Genomic DNA, 16572 nt, shown 5'->3' with positions numbered 1-16572 from the left:
CATGATTTAAAGCGTATATACAACAGTTTTAGATCGTACTTCACAAAATACGAGAACTGAATCATGTCAGTACCTAATTCCAAAGAGCAGTCGCTCCTAGATGATGCATCCACATTGTTATTGTTTTCAAAAGGGAAAAAAAGAGCTGAAGAAGCTTCAAAAATAGGCTCTAAAACAGATACTATTGAGCATGATGAGTCTCATGAGAGAGAAAAAAAAGGAGCAATAGAAATGGCAGCAGCAGCACTGGCTACAGCATCCACAGTTTCTTTACCTTTAAAGAAAGCTACTGAGCAATCGGCGGCAGAAGCAGCAACATCCACGGCAGCAAAAGAAGAGACCGAAAATCAACCTCAAAAGCAACCTCAATGGCCGGTACCTGATTCGTATATAGTCGATCCTGACGCGGGTATAATTACATGTATATGTGATTTAAATGATGATGATGGATTCACTATCCAATGTGACCACTGCAACAGATGGCAGCATGCTATTTGCTATGGCATCAAAGATATTGGGATGGCACCTGATGATTACCTTTGCAACTCATGTGATCCAAGAGAGGTAGACATTAACTTGGCTAGGAAAATACAGCAGGAACGCATAAACGTAAAAACAGTAGAACCTTCTTCATCAAACAATAGTGCTAGTAATAAGAATAACGGTCGGGACAGAGCATCGAGTACAACTATTAGTGACGTTGGCGATAGCTTTTCAACGGATCAGGACAATACTAACCACAGGGACAAAAGAAGGAAAAGAAACCCATCAAATAATAGTATAGACTCCAAAAACGAAAGCGCTTCTGTCAATTCTTCCGATGGATTGACTTCTATGCCCAAGAAAAAAGAGCATTTCCTGAGTGCAAAAGACGCATATGGTGCAATATACTTGCCCTTGAAAGACAATGTGTTTAAAAGTGATCTGATCGAACCGTTCTTAAATAAACATATGGATGATAATTGGGTCATACAATATCCTCATAAGACCTTTAAATCTGTGTCAATTGAAGTCAAACCGTATGCTGACATTGCATATTCCAGGACTTACCCAGGCTTCACGAAATTAGGAGTTTATCTCAAAAAGGACTGCATAAAAGGTGATTTCATTCAAGAAATTTTAGGCGAATTGGACTTCTATAAAAATTATCTCACTGACCCACGAAACCATTACAGGATATGGGGTACAGCTAAAAGAAGGGTCATTTTCCATTCCCATTGGCCGATATATATAGATGCACGCTTATCAGGCAATTCAACTAGGTATTTGAGAAGAAGTTGCCAGCCGAATGTTGAATTAGTAACTATAAAACTGCAAGATACAGACAATAGGAATGACAAAAGCAGTGGAAGAAAATCAAGTAGAATAAAATTTGTTTTAAGAGCTTTGAGAGATATTTCAGAGGATGAGGAGTTATACATCAAATGGCAGTGGGATTCAAAACATCCTATATTAAAATTAATAAAGGGCATGACAATAGACTCTTTAGATGACCTTGAAAGGTATGGGCTGATAAATTCGGTAGAAACAATTTTGAGTAACGGCGAATGCGGCTGTGGAAATAATTCTAAAGATTGTTATTTATTGAAAGTGAAGAGATACGCGCAAAGTCTTTATAAATCTGTGAAATCCAGAGGAAAAATGAACAACAGATATAAATTAAATGAAATTCTCAACCAATATAATTGCAAAAAGAGACGTGAGCCACCAATTTTGCATAGGCTAGAAGAAAAGGCTCAAAATACTATAGAAAGAGCTCCAATACTTTTGAATAATTTTTATCGACAAAAATTCCTTAATCGAAATAATGGTCCAAAAATTCCTCAAAAGAATACTATTGATAGTACAAATAATCCTGATGATATTGCAAAACCCTTCAAATTCGCCTTATTTGCACAACATTCTTCTAATATTTCTGTTCCCAAAAAAAATGAAACTTCAGAAAAACCTTTAATAATTACGAAGAGCACAGATTATGACGAATCACACATTACCAATATTGAAGAATTACCAATTCCAGTTCTTTTACCAATAAACAAGACGTCAAGGCAAACTGCAAACGATGTCGAAGAGAGTCAATCAAAGAATGAACATAAATTAAGTAGAACCCCTTCTCTTTCAAATTTCAATAAAGAACTGTCAAAGGAAGCACAACACAGTCAAGCAAAAACAAAAGAAATCATGACAGAAGCTTCGGTTAATTCAAGGCGAGAATCCACTCCAGAAAGTATAATGCACTTATCAGATTTTTCGTCCTCACAACTGCATTCGAAAAAGAAATTAAGCTTTGCGGATTACAGAAAAAAACTACTGAAATAAACATGGACATTTCCTTCTTACACCTATATAAACTTAAGTATATTCAAAAGTGAATATTCATTATTCTTTATAAGATTATATTCGGTTAATATTAAATTACAAGCCTCAATTAAAAAAGTATATATTTGATGAATTATAAATGACCTATATGCGAAAAAAGTGGAGCAATAAAAAATTGATGAATAAAGGGTGAAAATGTGACAATGTGAATGTTTTAGTTCAGAAAGCTTCTTTACTTCTTGACCTATATAATGAGTAGCCCTCCTCATTGCCCATATCATTCTCTTCATCTTCATCTTCGGAGTCTTCTTCATCGCTTGATATCTCGTTATCCATTCGATCATCAACACTGGTGCCTAGTGCCACTTCTTCGTCTTCGCCATTATTATCCAATGCGGATAAAGAATTGAAAAGAATAGTCTTCGGTCTTGGTGGTGTTTTCGGGGTAGTATACAATGGATTACCAGGTCTGGCATATGACTGGCCATCATCATTAGGATCCATATAGTCATCGTCATCGCCAACACCTTCAAAGTCAAACTGATGGTGAAAAATATTCTGGTCTTGCAGTTTAGGATCTGAAGGTTGTGACCTACTAGGAAAATGGTCTGGAGGGAACAATGAAGTACCCGATGTCCATTTGTCACTCCCGTTTTCATCATTGTCCTCATTATAGAGACTATTGCCATCCCTATGTTCAGATATTTTATCGGTAAACTCTGATTCGGCACTTTTGGATTTACCATCATCACTATCATAATCATCGTCGTTAGTCTCGACGTTATTATAGTAATTTTTATTATCCACATCACTATACTCTGCGTAATCTTCTTCATTTTCTTCATTCTCGTTATTATTGAAGTTATAATATAAATCCATGTTCCCAGAATCATGCCCGTTACTAAGAAGTTCATCGTTTTCTCCATTTCCGTAGTTTTCGTTGCCCTCTGTATCACCAATTATATCCTCAGAATCAGAATTCCTAATAACATCGTCATCGCTTTCTTGGTCATTGCCAAAATCTCCCAAAACGGTGTTATACTTCTCTCTTGTATCAGCCAAGATCGTTTCACTATATTCTTTCCAAAATGGTTCCTCAAGTCGATCTGAAACAGCGGTATTGCAAAAAGTTAGCTTCATTTCATCAATATACTCTTTGAACTTCGATATTTCTTCGGCAACTAATGTCAAATGACCCATATAACCATAACGTAAACCGGTCTTTTTTTCATAGTCTTGACATGCCTTATCCGCATCTACTATCTTTTTAGTTAGGTATGCATCAACCAAATAATCTTTCAAGAGGAACCTATTATAACCAGTTTTGAGGGGACCATTGAATATTTGCTGGGCAATATCAAAAATTACATTATGCAAAAAATTATTCCAAGGGAACTCAGTGAACATATCAAGGATACTAATCAGTATCTTAGTGTCTTCTAGAGCAATCTTCAGCCTGTCTCCAACTAGCGGTTTTTCCCTTAGGCATTCTCTCACGGATTCTGTGTCAGACAAGGTTTCATCATACAACTCTACTCCAGAAGCATCATTTTCTAGCCCCTCAACTACCTTTGCGTCTGATTTCACATCTAGTTTTACACTTGATACCCCAGTATCATTTAATTCATCTTCTTCACTTCCTTGATTATTTATTTGAAGAGCGCCTAAATTTTCTGTGATATCCTTCTCTACGCAATCCTTATCATAATATGATGATTTATTGTCCACAATAGCTGTTATATTTTCCTTTTCGGTTGAAGTTTCTAATTCTTTGGCCCTTTCTATATCACGTTCTTGGGCAATCATCTCACCATTGGGCTCATTTAGCAGCGTCATATTAGAACAGTGCAATAGTTCTGCAATAAGTTCACAGATTTTAAACCTCTCAAATCCCAGAGGTTCAATATTACCGAATGGCATTTCCATTAGTGGCAACTTGGTTTTATCCAGCATATCAGCAAAATCAGGCATATGCTTAGCAAAAAGTTTGACTAAATGTATCAAGTGAATTGGATCTCGATCAGTGGGAGGGTGACTTTCTAGGGTAGTGTAGACTAGTTGGATGAAATCATAATCTGAGTTATTCTTCCTGATCAACTCTATGATAATTCCAACACCATTACTTAAGGATGTACCGCCCTTTAGCATTATCTTAATCAACTTTTCTATCATTTCTTCTGATACTAATTGCCTTGTCAATTCATTAGGACCTATTCCCGAAGCAAGTTCATTGCTTGAGTTAGTGCTTAACGTGACGAATGCCTTAATAAAATCGCCTGCCGCAGACTGAGTGGAAATACCGTATTCTGGATTAAGATGATCTAAAAGTTTAGGTATTAATTCCTGTGATTTTAGTATCTTTATGACACCCGTGGGAGAGTCAGGTTTATCCGTCGAGATAACTTTCAAAAGGAAGTCCATCAAAGACGGATTGTCAACATGTGTCAAGAACCTTGCAACCAAGCTGTCTCGGCTTAATATAAACTCTAACATCCCCGTTATATCCATATCGAGAAGTCTTTCATTTATTTTCATGAAGTAGGTGGAAGCTGGTATCGGTAAGGGAGCTGGGTGATCTAGTATCGACCACAATCTACCAAGAAGATCCTTATTTTGCATTATTGCTGCGGATATAGGCCATACATCAGCCGATAAAATTTCAGCAGCTATCCTTGCCCTTCTAGTCTCCACTTGTTCCTCAGATTCCGGTGGCAAAGTAATGCTTGTCTCTTCAGAATCAACACTTCTTTCGTCCCCAGAGTCATGATCGCTATCATTTGTAGTTTCTTCTGAGTCGCCTCCTTCTTCAGCGTCCTCCTTTTTATCCTTTCTGTCTCTTTCTATCAAAATAGGATGATCGTTTACACCTTCAATAATCTCTGGCTTTTTAGCGCTATCTGTTTCTTCGTCGAGAATCTTCTCGTTGGTAACATATTCTATCAATTTTGATAAAACATCAGGATACTTCAAGAATATTAGTAGCTTGAAATTTGAACACATTAATTCCGTATACAGTTCGTCATCATCCAGCAAATCGTCTAAGACGTCCAAATTAGGTCTATAATTTTCATATTCCGATTCTGTAGTGGGCAGAGTATTTTCTTCTTCCTTCTCTTCGTTCTCGTTAACTACATTATCTTCAGAAGCAGCGTAGTCATGTGAAGAGTTATCTTCGTCATCAGCAATATTTTCTTCACATGTGCCGGTAGGTACGTCGTCATCTTGGTCCTTATTGATTTTAATAAAGGCACTATTTAGAATCTTAGAAACCGGTGACTCTATCGAGTAATCCTGACCAAACTTCCAGAAAGAACCTGACATGCTATTATAATCTTCTCGCAGTTAAGTAAATGAAGAAATGAAATAAAAGAAGAGGATAACAGGACTTATCAACTAAACGCTAAAGTAAATGAACAAACAAAACAAAAGATGATAAAGAAAATGCTAAAGGTGAAAATACTTCAATGAGGTACCCTTCGTATCTTATAATACAAATAGAAAAAATGACAATTAACCGTACGAATTGCAAGGCAAATGCAACTCTTTATTCGTGAGCCGGCCTTTGCAAGAATAAAAAATTCTTGACTTGATAGAAAATCTATTACGAACAAACAATTGCCCGTCAAAAAAAAAGAAATAAAAGGTGAAATTACAATAGTAAATATCCAACACCTTTCTTATCTTTGATATGTCTTCGAATGGACAAGGAAAGAGCTGAAAAGGGTCTAGTATACCCTTGACGTATTGATGTTATTTTTACGCTGGTCATTTTTTACTCTGTCAAATCGTTGAAAAATTACTATTAGGATATTACCCGCGCTAAAGTATTAGCATTATCGCCGTAAATTTGTCCATTAAGAATACAGACACACACACACAGTATATATATATAGATTCATTAAATCAATTTGATCAGTTAGTCTGCCAGAGGTTTGATAGTGGAAGGAAGATCTGGAAGAGGGCGTTCATAGGCTAGGCAGGCTTCATTCCTATTTTTAGAGAGGCATTCAAGCATATAATCTATCACCGAAGTGATGCCAGCTTGCCCGTAAGGAGAATTAATTATTTTATTCTTAATAATTTCGGAGCCCAGCTGTCCCTCTAGTTTCCTTAGTACTTGAAGGGAAAATATCTGAAATCTATCATAGAATCGTATCCGAAAGGAGATCAATTTCACTAATAGATCTAAAATGATATCGACGTCAAACCTTCTCATAAACTCATCATTAAAATCCATGGTTAAATAAAAGTTCAACAGATGGTGACAACTAATAGGGTCAAACCTTGCCAAAATACTAGTTCGTAGACACGCTACTGCATCGGGTAAGTCACTCACTCGAAGCAGAGTTAAGCCAAGTAGTTCCCATTCCAACCCGCTGTATTTCGCCGTAGCCTTATTTTCTTGAGATGAAGTGCTAATACTTAAATCTTCGTAAACGTCCAGAAACATAGCATCAAACCATCTCTGACAGAGCCTCTTCTGGCGTAATTCTGTGGACAGCTTGTCCGAAGATTCTATCATTTTGAATTTACTCTCCATAACGAAAACGTCAGATCTTAGCTGAAGTAAGGCGTTCCAGCCGATTCTAGCGACTAATTCCATCAACAGAAGACGTACTTGCTTTATAAACCAACTCTCTTGTCTGGTTTCTTTGCTTCGTTTTAGTAACAGCATATCTCCTACTGTATTTACCTCCTGCTGAGATACAAAGTTTATGAGATTGTCACTCTGTGGTCCACAAATAGGTCCTAATTCAAGACAGGATTTATTCCATATCTCTTCAATACATCCATACTTAGATTCATTGGGCATTACAGTGCGTCCAAATATTATTGTCTTCAACTCCAACTCATTTTCATAATGCATAATATTCATGAGGTGATTTAACTCGTGTGATGTCATGGTACAGTGTTCTCTGCTATGACATAGTGGTGCCTTGTAGTAGTTCATATAAAACTTAAAAGCGTTAATCTGGGCTTGTTTAACGATATCATATTCCGCTAAACAGGGCATCGAATTGATTGAGAGCAGTGCCTTATCATACTGTTGTGAAAAAATATAGCCTTTAGATAACAGATACCAAGATTCAAAATTATCAGAAGATAAATTCGTGGCCAATGTGGAAATGGATAAAGAAAGTTCATAGTCGTTATTGTTCAATAGAAACCTTGCTTGGATGCTTAATACATCGGTGATGCAATTGATCAAATCAGAAATGTAAGGTTCATCGGATGGCAATCCATACAGTACGGGTAGTAATAGGTCTAATATCTCGTGTATCCGTTTGATCATTTCTACATCGCGGTCATTACTTCGCTCCATGATAGAAATAATTACAATAGCGTAATATCTAGAATTTGACGGGTCATTCGTCATCAAGTTGTCTAAAACCTGGATCGCATAGTCTGTTATGAATTCTGGAGTTATAGACAGAAATACTAATAATGATTCAGTTAGGTAGTTATTCAGTATCGTTGCATAGACGCTCTTTGTAGAATCCCAACCACATTCTAAAAATCTTGGCAAAAATTTGCATAACGAATCTATCACCCTTTTATAATCACTCGCGCATCTGTTCTCAAAAACAAATGGTAATTCCACTAGCCCAGGTATTTTTCTTTCAAAATCTGAATTAATAATTACGCTTCTTATGCAACAGCTAACGAAAGTTTCTTCCCAAATAAGATCACTCAACGGTATTTCATTGTTGCCATTTAAACAGTCAACGATATTAACTTGATAAACATCTTCAGATTCATATCTTAATCTAATGTCCAATTTTTGAAAGATATTGAAAGTGCAGTAGGTTGTGATGTCGTCGTTCTTCAAAGATGCTGATTTTAGTTTCTTACCATCATTCCATTTTATCAGCTTCAAAAATGCAATTGGCATAGAGACGCTCGAGGCGTCGATCCCCGTGATGTAAAAGAATTCACCTATTTTCTCATCGTGAAATTTATCTAACTCTGTACAATGAATCAAGTCTGGAGGACCAATACCAGATTTACCAGTGCTCACCAATTCACTTAAAAGGGACGTCCTAAAGATTAAACTTTCACCATGTACTTTTTCCAAAGTTCTTGGATAATCTATAGGAACGTTTTTACGTGTTGGTTTCACACGTTGCTGTGGAACAACACCTGACGGAAGAGAACCTGCAGCCTTTTTATTCTTGCCTTTCTTGGACTTTGTAGACCCCCATAAAAAACTCATATTCCTCGAGGCCAATTGATCTGTTAACTGTACTTTACTACTTATACTACTTGATATATATGCCCTTTCTTTGCACACAATGTCTCTTTATTGCCGTTTGTCATTTTGTTTTTTTTATTTTTATGTTGAATTTAGATACACCATTGTGCATACATCTTATTTTTCCCAAACGGTGTAACAATGCCTCGGAAACCTGATGACGAATTGCTAAAATAATACGGCATTGTACGGCACCAGGACTGGCAACGTAGCATTTCCAATATTATAATATTTTTACTCAATAACTGAAAAGATAATAAGAAAATTATAAAAGTAAAAAAATTCTTCCCCGCCAGGACTTGAACCTGGAATCTTCTGGTTCGTAGCCAGACGCCGTGACCATTGGGCCACGAGGAACAAGAATTATTAAGAGACATTAAAAATTGAGAACCCTAAGTATCAGCACTATTTATTGCATGATTTTTTACCTAATATAGTAGTTCAAATTACCAGACCCAACTAATCCTGCTCTAAGAAGTAAGAAATGTGTGAATTTTGAAATAATTGTTGGGTTCCATTGTGAATAAAAGCTATCATTGAGAAATGTTTGAATAATATGATAATTACTGGTGTTCCATTATTGTTGAAGGCTATGATACACAATATACTAAAAGTTCTCTTCGAGGATATTAGAAATGCGGAAGAAGGAATCGGTATTCATGAATAGTAATGTTATTGTCTCGTTTTTTTACTTTATATGCTTATTCTTTATCTTGTTACGTTATCAATGCTTGCATTTCAGCTTCTATTATATTTAATAACCGTTTCTCATTCTTAATGTCATCTTCTTACACTGTGTATGAGAACATACTGCTAATTTGTGTGCTAGTGCATAGATGGTAGTTAATTCTTATTCAGACAAAAAGTTTTAGTATCTGATCTGTTGTTAAACATGTTAGATAAGTATTTTTTGGAATAAAGATCCACTATCGTATATTGGCTAGCGGTCGTGACACTAATATGTTATTACATACTGCATAAATAGAATACACAAATCGTGAGGTACAGTCATCCAATGTTGTGGAAGTCGATACTCAAGACCTAAAGAAAAATAAAATTTCTGAATGAAAAACATAACGATAGTAAAAATGAGCGGTATGTTATGACATAGGAGATAGAAGAACAAAACTGATCTGATCAAATTATTTTAAGAATATTTTACTAGTATGTTTACTACATGACAATCTGCAGCAGTGCCAGCTACATGGTGATCTCTCCAAAACAGACCAAACAATTTGCGCTTGTATTGCTTTTCAAAATAAAACTAAACATATGTAATTGTGCTTACAAGAATTGCTAGCTATATCTTATGTTGGTAATAGATAACGATTAGTAATACCTTTTATGAGAAAGAATAAGGAGGCAATGCCATCATTTTCGCCACATTAAGAGTGCACGACTCTATCCAGGGAATTTGATACAACACAGCAACATTGTCGCCATATTTAAAGCTTTCTACATAGCATAATGTTTTTTTTTTTTTACAATAGATAAATTTCATCCGGAAGAAAAATGAAAAAAAAATGAAAAAATTGGTGAAGTTTATGGTGTAAAATGAGAATCATACTGCTCAAATAGTGACAAAGCCATCATTAATCATAGATTTCTTCATAGTAATTGATAGAAAGAATTTTAAAAGTCCTACGTATACCAGAAATCGAGAGGAAGGATGTCGGAGTTTAATATTACAGAAACTTATCTAAGGTTTTTAGAAGAAGATACTGAGATGACAATGCCGATTGCTGCCATTGAAGCATTGGTCACGCTATTAAGAATAAAAACACCAGAAACAGCGGCAGAAATGATTAATACAATAAAAAGCTCCACGGAAGAACTTATTAAATCCATTCCGAACTCAGTTTCCCTGAGAGCCGGTTGTGATATTTTCATGAGATTTGTCTTAAGAAATCTTCATTTATACGGTGATTGGGAAAACTGTAAACAACATTTGATTGAAAATGGCCAGCTTTTTGTATCGAGAGCCAAAAAATCGCGTAACAAGATTGCAGAAATAGGGGTGGATTTCATAGCTGATGATGATATCATCTTGGTACATGGTTATTCGAGAGCAGTATTTTCTTTATTAAATCATGCAGCAAATAAGTTTATTAGGTTCAGATGTGTGGTGACAGAATCAAGACCTAGCAAACAAGGGAACCAGCTATATACTTTACTTGAACAAAAGGGCATACCCGTGACTCTTATTGTCGATAGCGCGGTTGGAGCGGTAATCGATAAGGTTGACAAAGTGTTCGTTGGTGCTGAGGGTGTTGCTGAATCAGGTGGTATTATAAATCTCGTGGGTACCTATTCAGTGGGTGTTTTAGCACATAATGCAAGAAAACCATTCTATGTGGTCACTGAAAGTCACAAATTTGTTCGTATGTTTCCATTGTCTTCAGATGATCTACCTATGGCCGGCCCTCCTTTGGATTTCACACGTCGTACGGACGATCTAGAAGATGCATTGCGTGGGCCCACGATCGACTATACCGCCCAAGAATACATTACTGCATTGATTACAGATTTAGGGGTCCTCACTCCAAGTGCCGTTTCAGAAGAGTTAATCAAGATGTGGTATGATTAAAAAAAATCACATAATATATGCACGCAATGACTTAATAGAAAAGGAGAAAAAGCGCAAGAGCATCCTTTATGTGAAACTGATGTCTGATGCTGTTCTTTCTTCATGATGCATTATGTACTTCAAACTAGATTATCTATATAGTCTTCTTGTTTCTCTAAGGCTACTAAAGTTTTATCTTCAGCTTCTTTCACGATAGTATCTTTGAACTGTTCAAACGTGCCTTCTGCCCAGGTCAATTCAATATTAGCCTCTTCATCGGCGACTTTATGTGCCAGCAGGGAGCCAGTGAGTCTGTTTTGCGAAGGGTCGTTGACGCTCTTTACAGACATGGTAACCACTTGAGCGCGTTGTGATGAAGGATTAGGGTTCCTTCTGGCGTCCTCTTGCTTTCTTGTTACATTTGCGTCGTCGATATATTTGAAAAATGGCTTCAATTGTGCTACCCTCTCAATAGGTACCAAATAAACCTGCATATCTTTGACAAATGCTGCATATTGGCCATTGTTTTCCACACCCACGCCTTTTAATGTTTGGACATTAACCCCATTCCATTCGCTCTCAGCCTTATCCTTGTTATAGAAGGCCTGCTCATCCAAAGGAATATCTATTTCCCATAGGTGCGACTTGGGTTTATATCTTGCTGCAGAGATAAACGGATGCTCAGCAGGTTTGCGTCCTACTAGCCTTGGTCTATTAGCATACTGAAACACGTGCAGTGACTCCTCTTCTCCGGAGATCTTCAATGGAAACTCTTCGATCACTGGGTCATCCTCTTCTTCTTCACCAGTATCATCTTCAGCTTTTACTTCTTCGGATTTTTCCTCTTGCTCATTAGCTATAGCGCTGTTTGTTCCGTTCTCATCCGCTATCATATCAATGTCGTTAGATTCATCCTCAACATCAGCACGGTCCTGCGTCCTGTCTTCCTCATCCTCTTCAGTAACAAACAACTTGTTGTCAATACTCATCTATAACACTAGCCTATTCCACTTTCACCTTGCACTGCTTGAGCCAGATCATTTAAGCTCATCTCTCGCTTTTATCCATCTTTTGCATTCATTGTAACATTTCTTTTTTTCTTGAATAATTTTGTCAGAATACTAACCCTAAGGCCTGAAAAATGAACAGAGTTTTTATAAAATTTCAGTTTAAAATTGAATGTTGCCCTAACAATATGGATTAAAAACCCTGACATATTAGGTTTCCATTTTACTTGAAAAATTTGCGATGAGCTTAGGAAAATAAAAGATTGAGTACTTGTATGTGATATTTCTAATTTAAGAAAGTACGATTGTTTATATTCTTTTTCCTTTGGGATTATTCATATTCCAAATAAGCATACTTATTCAGCAATTTAACACCAAGATGAGCGATGAAGATTCTATGCTGTTAAACTTCACTACCAATGAGGACACTGCAGGAAGTTCCTATAAGCAAGCTGCCAAGGTGACAGGCGGTAGATGGAAGGATAGAAGAAGAATGAAAATGAAGCTTGAGGGCAAGACAGTCTCGAGGAAAAGAAAGGCGAACACTACAGGGGACGAAGGGATAATTCCGGGTAGAGGCGAGAATTCTATTAAAAAATTGCATAAGGAGAGTTCCTATAGTTCTGAAGAGCAGGAAAAATATAAGGGTAGAAATGCTCATAACACTCAAGGGAGAACTCTACCAGCCGATTCTCAGTTTGTTTCATCCCTGTTTACATCTAACAGAGAGATTACAACTGCGGTAAACACTAATATTCATGATGAAAACGTTGCCATCAATCCGTCTAACGCGCCCTTGAAAGGTGATCAGTTTGCGTCTTTAGGTGTCTCTAGTCTTCTTGTTTCTCATCTGGAGCAAAAAATGCGTATTAAAAAGCCTACGAGCATCCAGAAGCAGGCCATACCTCAAATAATAGGTAACGCGGGGAAGAACGATTTTTTCATTCACGCCCAAACAGGCTCAGGTAAGACTTTATCGTATCTTTTACCTATAATATCTACTATTTTGAACATGGATACTCATGTTGATCGTACTTCTGGTGCATTTGCATTGGTTATTGCTCCTACACGAGAACTAGCATCACAAATATATCATGTTTGTTCCACGCTTGTGTCATGTTGTCACTACTTGGTCCCATGTTTATTGATTGGTGGAGAACGTAAGAAATCAGAAAAAGCTAGATTGCGTAAGGGTTGCAATTTCATAATCGGTACACCAGGTCGTGTTTTGGATCATTTACAAAATACAAAAGTTATCAAGGAGCAATTGAGTCAATCTCTAAGGTATATCGTATTGGATGAAGGAGATAAGTTAATGGAATTGGGTTTTGATGAGACGATCAGTGAAATTATTAAAATTGTTCACGATATTCCCATCAACTCCGAAAAATTTCCCAAGCTACCGCATAAGTTAGTGCACATGTTATGTAGTGCTACACTTACTGATGGTGTTAATAGGTTAAGAAACGTGGCGTTGAAAGATTACAAATTGATTAGCAACGGTACCAAGAAAGATTCTGATATAGTAACGGTTGCGCCCGATCAACTATTGCAGAGGATTACTATTGTCCCACCAAAGTTGCGTCTTGTAACATTAGCTGCTACTTTGAACAACATTACCAAAGATTTCATCGCTTCCGGTCAACAGTCCAAAACGCTGCGTACAATCGTATTCGTATCATGTTCAGACAGCGTGGAGTTTCATTATGACGCATTTTCAGGAAGTGACGGGCACCATAAAAATCTAACGGGTGATTCTGTAAGACTATTGACAAAAGGAAACACTATGTTTCCTTGTTTTTCAGATTCTAGGGACCCAGATGTAGTGATTTATAAATTGCACGGTTCTTTATCCCAACAAATGAGAACCTCTACATTGCAGCATTTTGCTCGTGATAATGAAGCCACCAAGGGAAAACATCTTATTATGTTCTGTACAGATGTCGCAAGTAGAGGCCTAGACCTTCCCCACGTTGGATCTGTTATTGAGTTGGATCCACCATTTGCTGTTGAAGACCATTTACATAGAGTTGGTCGTACAGCAAGGGCCGGTGAGAAGGGTGAAAGTTTGTTATTTTTACTTCCTGGCGAAGAAGAAAAATATATGGACTATATCCAGCCGTATCATCCGATGGGTTGGGAATTACTGAAATTCGATAAAGAAATACTAATGCCGGCTTTCAAAGATGTGAATGTCAACAGAAATGATAAATTCATTAGAAAAGATGAGAAATCGTCCAAAAATAAAGACGTGGGCGATAAAGAATATGAGTGGGATACCAATGCTACGACATGGCATTTGAATATAGAAAGACGAGTAGTGGGAGATTCCGCATTCAAAAATTTGGCCGTTAAAGGTTTCATTAGTCATGTGAGGGCTTACGCAACGCATATCTCTCAAGAAAAGAAGTTTTTCAACGTGAAGTTCTTACATCTAGGCCATTTAGCTAAAAGTTTTGGGTTACGTGAAAGGCCAAAGGCTATGGGATTGCAAAGTAGTAAGGATGGTAATAGTGAAAAGAAGCCAACTAAGGAAAACTCTAAAAATAAAATGTTTCGTATGGCTCGTATGGCAGAGAAGCAAATAGCAAGTGAGTTTAACTACTAAATAGACAAGAACAAGCATTAATTCATATAAAAAAAAATTGTATACTATGAAGACAAAGAAAATGATAAAATCTACAGAAAATGAATAACGGTTATATCCTCTATCATATATAATATAAACTTTTACCATTCATCAAAGTACAGCAAGAATATTCTGTTCTACTGATGCGTCTGCATTTTGGTCCACTTGTACTCTTGACTTTAAATCATAAGCTTGCATGTCGTGAGCCTTTTCTTCCGTTTTTCTATTCTGTTGTGCAGTATCTGAATTTTTTTTCACATACGTAGGCCTATCGAATTGTTTTTTATCACGTTCGTAATCCCATGCTTTGGACTGTAAATGCAAATTCTCCAAGGATTTCGTTGTATTTATTTCACTTTTCAGAGCGTGTATATGTTTAAGGTCGCTGATATCTTCTTCGTCACTTATATCACTGATGTCATCATCTGAACCTGCAATTACGTTCTCTGTATCCTTAGGGACTTCTGTCATAGTAACTTTACCGTTTGAACCTATATTCATGCTAACAACGTACTTCTCGCGCCTGCCATTCCGTTCCTTTTCTACTTTTTCCCACTTTCTCAAATTACGTTGTTGCTTCTTCAACGCAAGAGCTCTTTCTCTTGCGCTGCCCCATAAACCCACCTCCTGATTCATGTCAAAATCGCTGGCATTATCAATAATTTTTGTTCTTTCTGCCGAAGTGTCTTGGAAATATAAAAGTCTATCTAATCGTTCTTGTGCTGCTAACAACTCCGGGTTTTCCTCAGCTTTATGGTCATGCTCGCTCGCTTGTCTTTCCTTTGCTTCGCTCTCTTCTTTTTCCTCCTGCAATTTCAACACTTCATTACGCTTTCTTTCTCTTTCTCTTTTCCTTTCGATGAAATCAAATAATTTGTCCTGTTCAGCAAATAAATTTTTACCCATACCGGAAGTTATTTTGTAGGTTTTAGTCTTCTTCTTTGGGACATTAGCTCCATTTGACGCATTGGATAAGGACGATGATGAACCGTTTAGTTCGTTTTTTTCCTGATTTAAAATTTCTACCATTTGGGTTCTTTCGTTATCAGAAATCAACTGTTCATGGCAATGACCGCATTTACCTTTATTCAATCCCTCTATAACACAAACCACTTTACCACAGTGAAGACAGTTTGGCGCGATGTCGAAAACTGGATGCCTTGTACCTTGACAATTACAATTTTTAGAAGAACCGCTATCTCGAAGCTCTAGCATCTTGATTGCTTCGTCTATTTCTTGTAACGATTGTAATTTCCCCTTTGATCTGTGCTCTTTTTTCTCCTTTATGGGGTTTGATTGCGTAGATTGATTTGATGGTTGAACGGTAGGCCTCGTTGTCGAGCTTTTCTTCTCATCCTTTAATTTTTTTGGTTTTTCATCTCCCTTCTTATTGATATAGTTATTAGTGGGCTGTTTTGATTCATTTTTCCATGAAGTGGGGGCAGTATGTTCAAGATGCACATTTTTCGTTTTTTTTTCCTCTTTTTTATCATTCTGATTCAATAATTCATTGAACTTCATTACAAATTCAAACGATAGATCTTCATGACCTAGGAACTCCAAAAATTTTGAAGCAATTTGTTCTGGATCATCAGATGATGTACTCAGTACTTGTTCGCACAGCGCTTTTACATCAGACTCTTCCAAAGGCAATATTTGCGGAACTTGTTTGATTGCATAGTCAATAGCCTGCTTTCTTGTCATTATTAATTACTGCAAACCCAAGGTTAAATAATTAAGCCACTGTTTCTCGGACTACGTTCACTTTGCCATTATTTGCTGCTGCCAGGCTCTTTAT

At 36.9% G+C, this 16572-nt stretch overlaps 7 protein-coding genes and 1 non-coding gene across 8 annotated transcripts, besides 2 other annotated features; 3 read left to right on the top strand and 5 right to left on the bottom strand.

Moving 5' to 3' along the window:
• Positions 1-63: 63 nt before the first annotated feature.
• SET3 (histone-binding protein SET3) lies at positions 64-2319 on the top strand (the record flags this gene model as incomplete). The annotated part of the gene is made up of 1 exon (NM_001179819.3): positions 64-2319. The coding sequence occupies one exon, from the start codon at positions 64-66 to the stop codon at positions 2317-2319; it is 2256 nt and encodes a 751-aa protein (NP_012954.3).
• A 219-nt stretch (positions 2320-2538) lies between these two features.
• Positions 2539-5640, bottom strand: SAP190 (Sap190p; the record flags this gene model as incomplete). Its single annotated transcript, NM_001179818.2, has 1 exon — positions 2539-5640. One exon carries the CDS (start codon positions 5638-5640, stop codon positions 2539-2541), a length of 3102 nt encoding a protein of 1033 aa, NP_012953.2.
• Positions 5641-6235: 595 nt separating this feature from the next.
• On the bottom strand, positions 6236-8533 carry BCH2 (Bch2p; the record flags this gene model as incomplete). The annotated part of the gene is made up of 1 exon (NM_001179817.3): positions 6236-8533. One exon carries the CDS (start codon positions 8531-8533, stop codon positions 6236-6238), a length of 2298 nt encoding a protein of 765 aa, NP_012952.3.
• A 323-nt stretch (positions 8534-8856) lies between these two features.
• YNCK0017W lies at positions 8857-8929 on the bottom strand. The gene has a single exon. It is a non-coding gene; the product is annotated as a tRNA-Arg (tRNA).
• Positions 8930-9109: 180 nt separating this feature from the next.
• Positions 9110-9433: a long terminal repeat (Ty1 LTR).
• A 47-nt stretch (positions 9434-9480) lies between these two features.
• Positions 9481-9611: a long terminal repeat (Ty1 LTR).
• Positions 9612-10241: 630 nt separating this feature from the next.
• GCN3 (translation initiation factor eIF2B subunit alpha) lies at positions 10242-11159 on the top strand (the record flags this gene model as incomplete). Its single annotated transcript, NM_001179816.1, has 1 exon — positions 10242-11159. The coding sequence occupies one exon, from the start codon at positions 10242-10244 to the stop codon at positions 11157-11159; it is 918 nt and encodes a 305-aa protein (NP_012951.1).
• A 119-nt stretch (positions 11160-11278) lies between these two features.
• On the bottom strand, positions 11279-12127 carry RPC37 (DNA-directed RNA polymerase III subunit C37; the record flags this gene model as incomplete). Its single annotated transcript, NM_001179815.3, has 1 exon — positions 11279-12127. One exon carries the CDS (start codon positions 12125-12127, stop codon positions 11279-11281), a length of 849 nt encoding a protein of 282 aa, NP_012950.3.
• A 397-nt stretch (positions 12128-12524) lies between these two features.
• Positions 12525-14753, top strand: DBP7 (putative ATP-dependent RNA helicase; the record flags this gene model as incomplete). Its single annotated transcript, NM_001179814.1, has 1 exon — positions 12525-14753. The coding sequence occupies one exon, from the start codon at positions 12525-12527 to the stop codon at positions 14751-14753; it is 2229 nt and encodes a 742-aa protein (NP_012949.1).
• A 132-nt stretch (positions 14754-14885) lies between these two features.
• On the bottom strand, positions 14886-16478 carry RQT4 (Rqt4p; the record flags this gene model as incomplete). Its single annotated transcript, NM_001179813.3, has 1 exon — positions 14886-16478. The coding sequence occupies one exon, from the start codon at positions 16476-16478 to the stop codon at positions 14886-14888; it is 1593 nt and encodes a 530-aa protein (NP_012948.3).
• Between the last annotated feature and the right edge of the window lie 94 nt (positions 16479-16572).

Source organism: Saccharomyces cerevisiae, chromosome XI, assembly GCF_000146045.2.
Source record: "Saccharomyces cerevisiae S288C chromosome XI, complete sequence".
Classification (NCBI taxonomy): Eukaryota; Fungi; Ascomycota; class Saccharomycetes; order Saccharomycetales; family Saccharomycetaceae; genus Saccharomyces; species Saccharomyces cerevisiae.
Note: the sequence above shows the minus strand (reverse complement) of the source record. Positions and strands in the feature narration are given on the sequence as shown.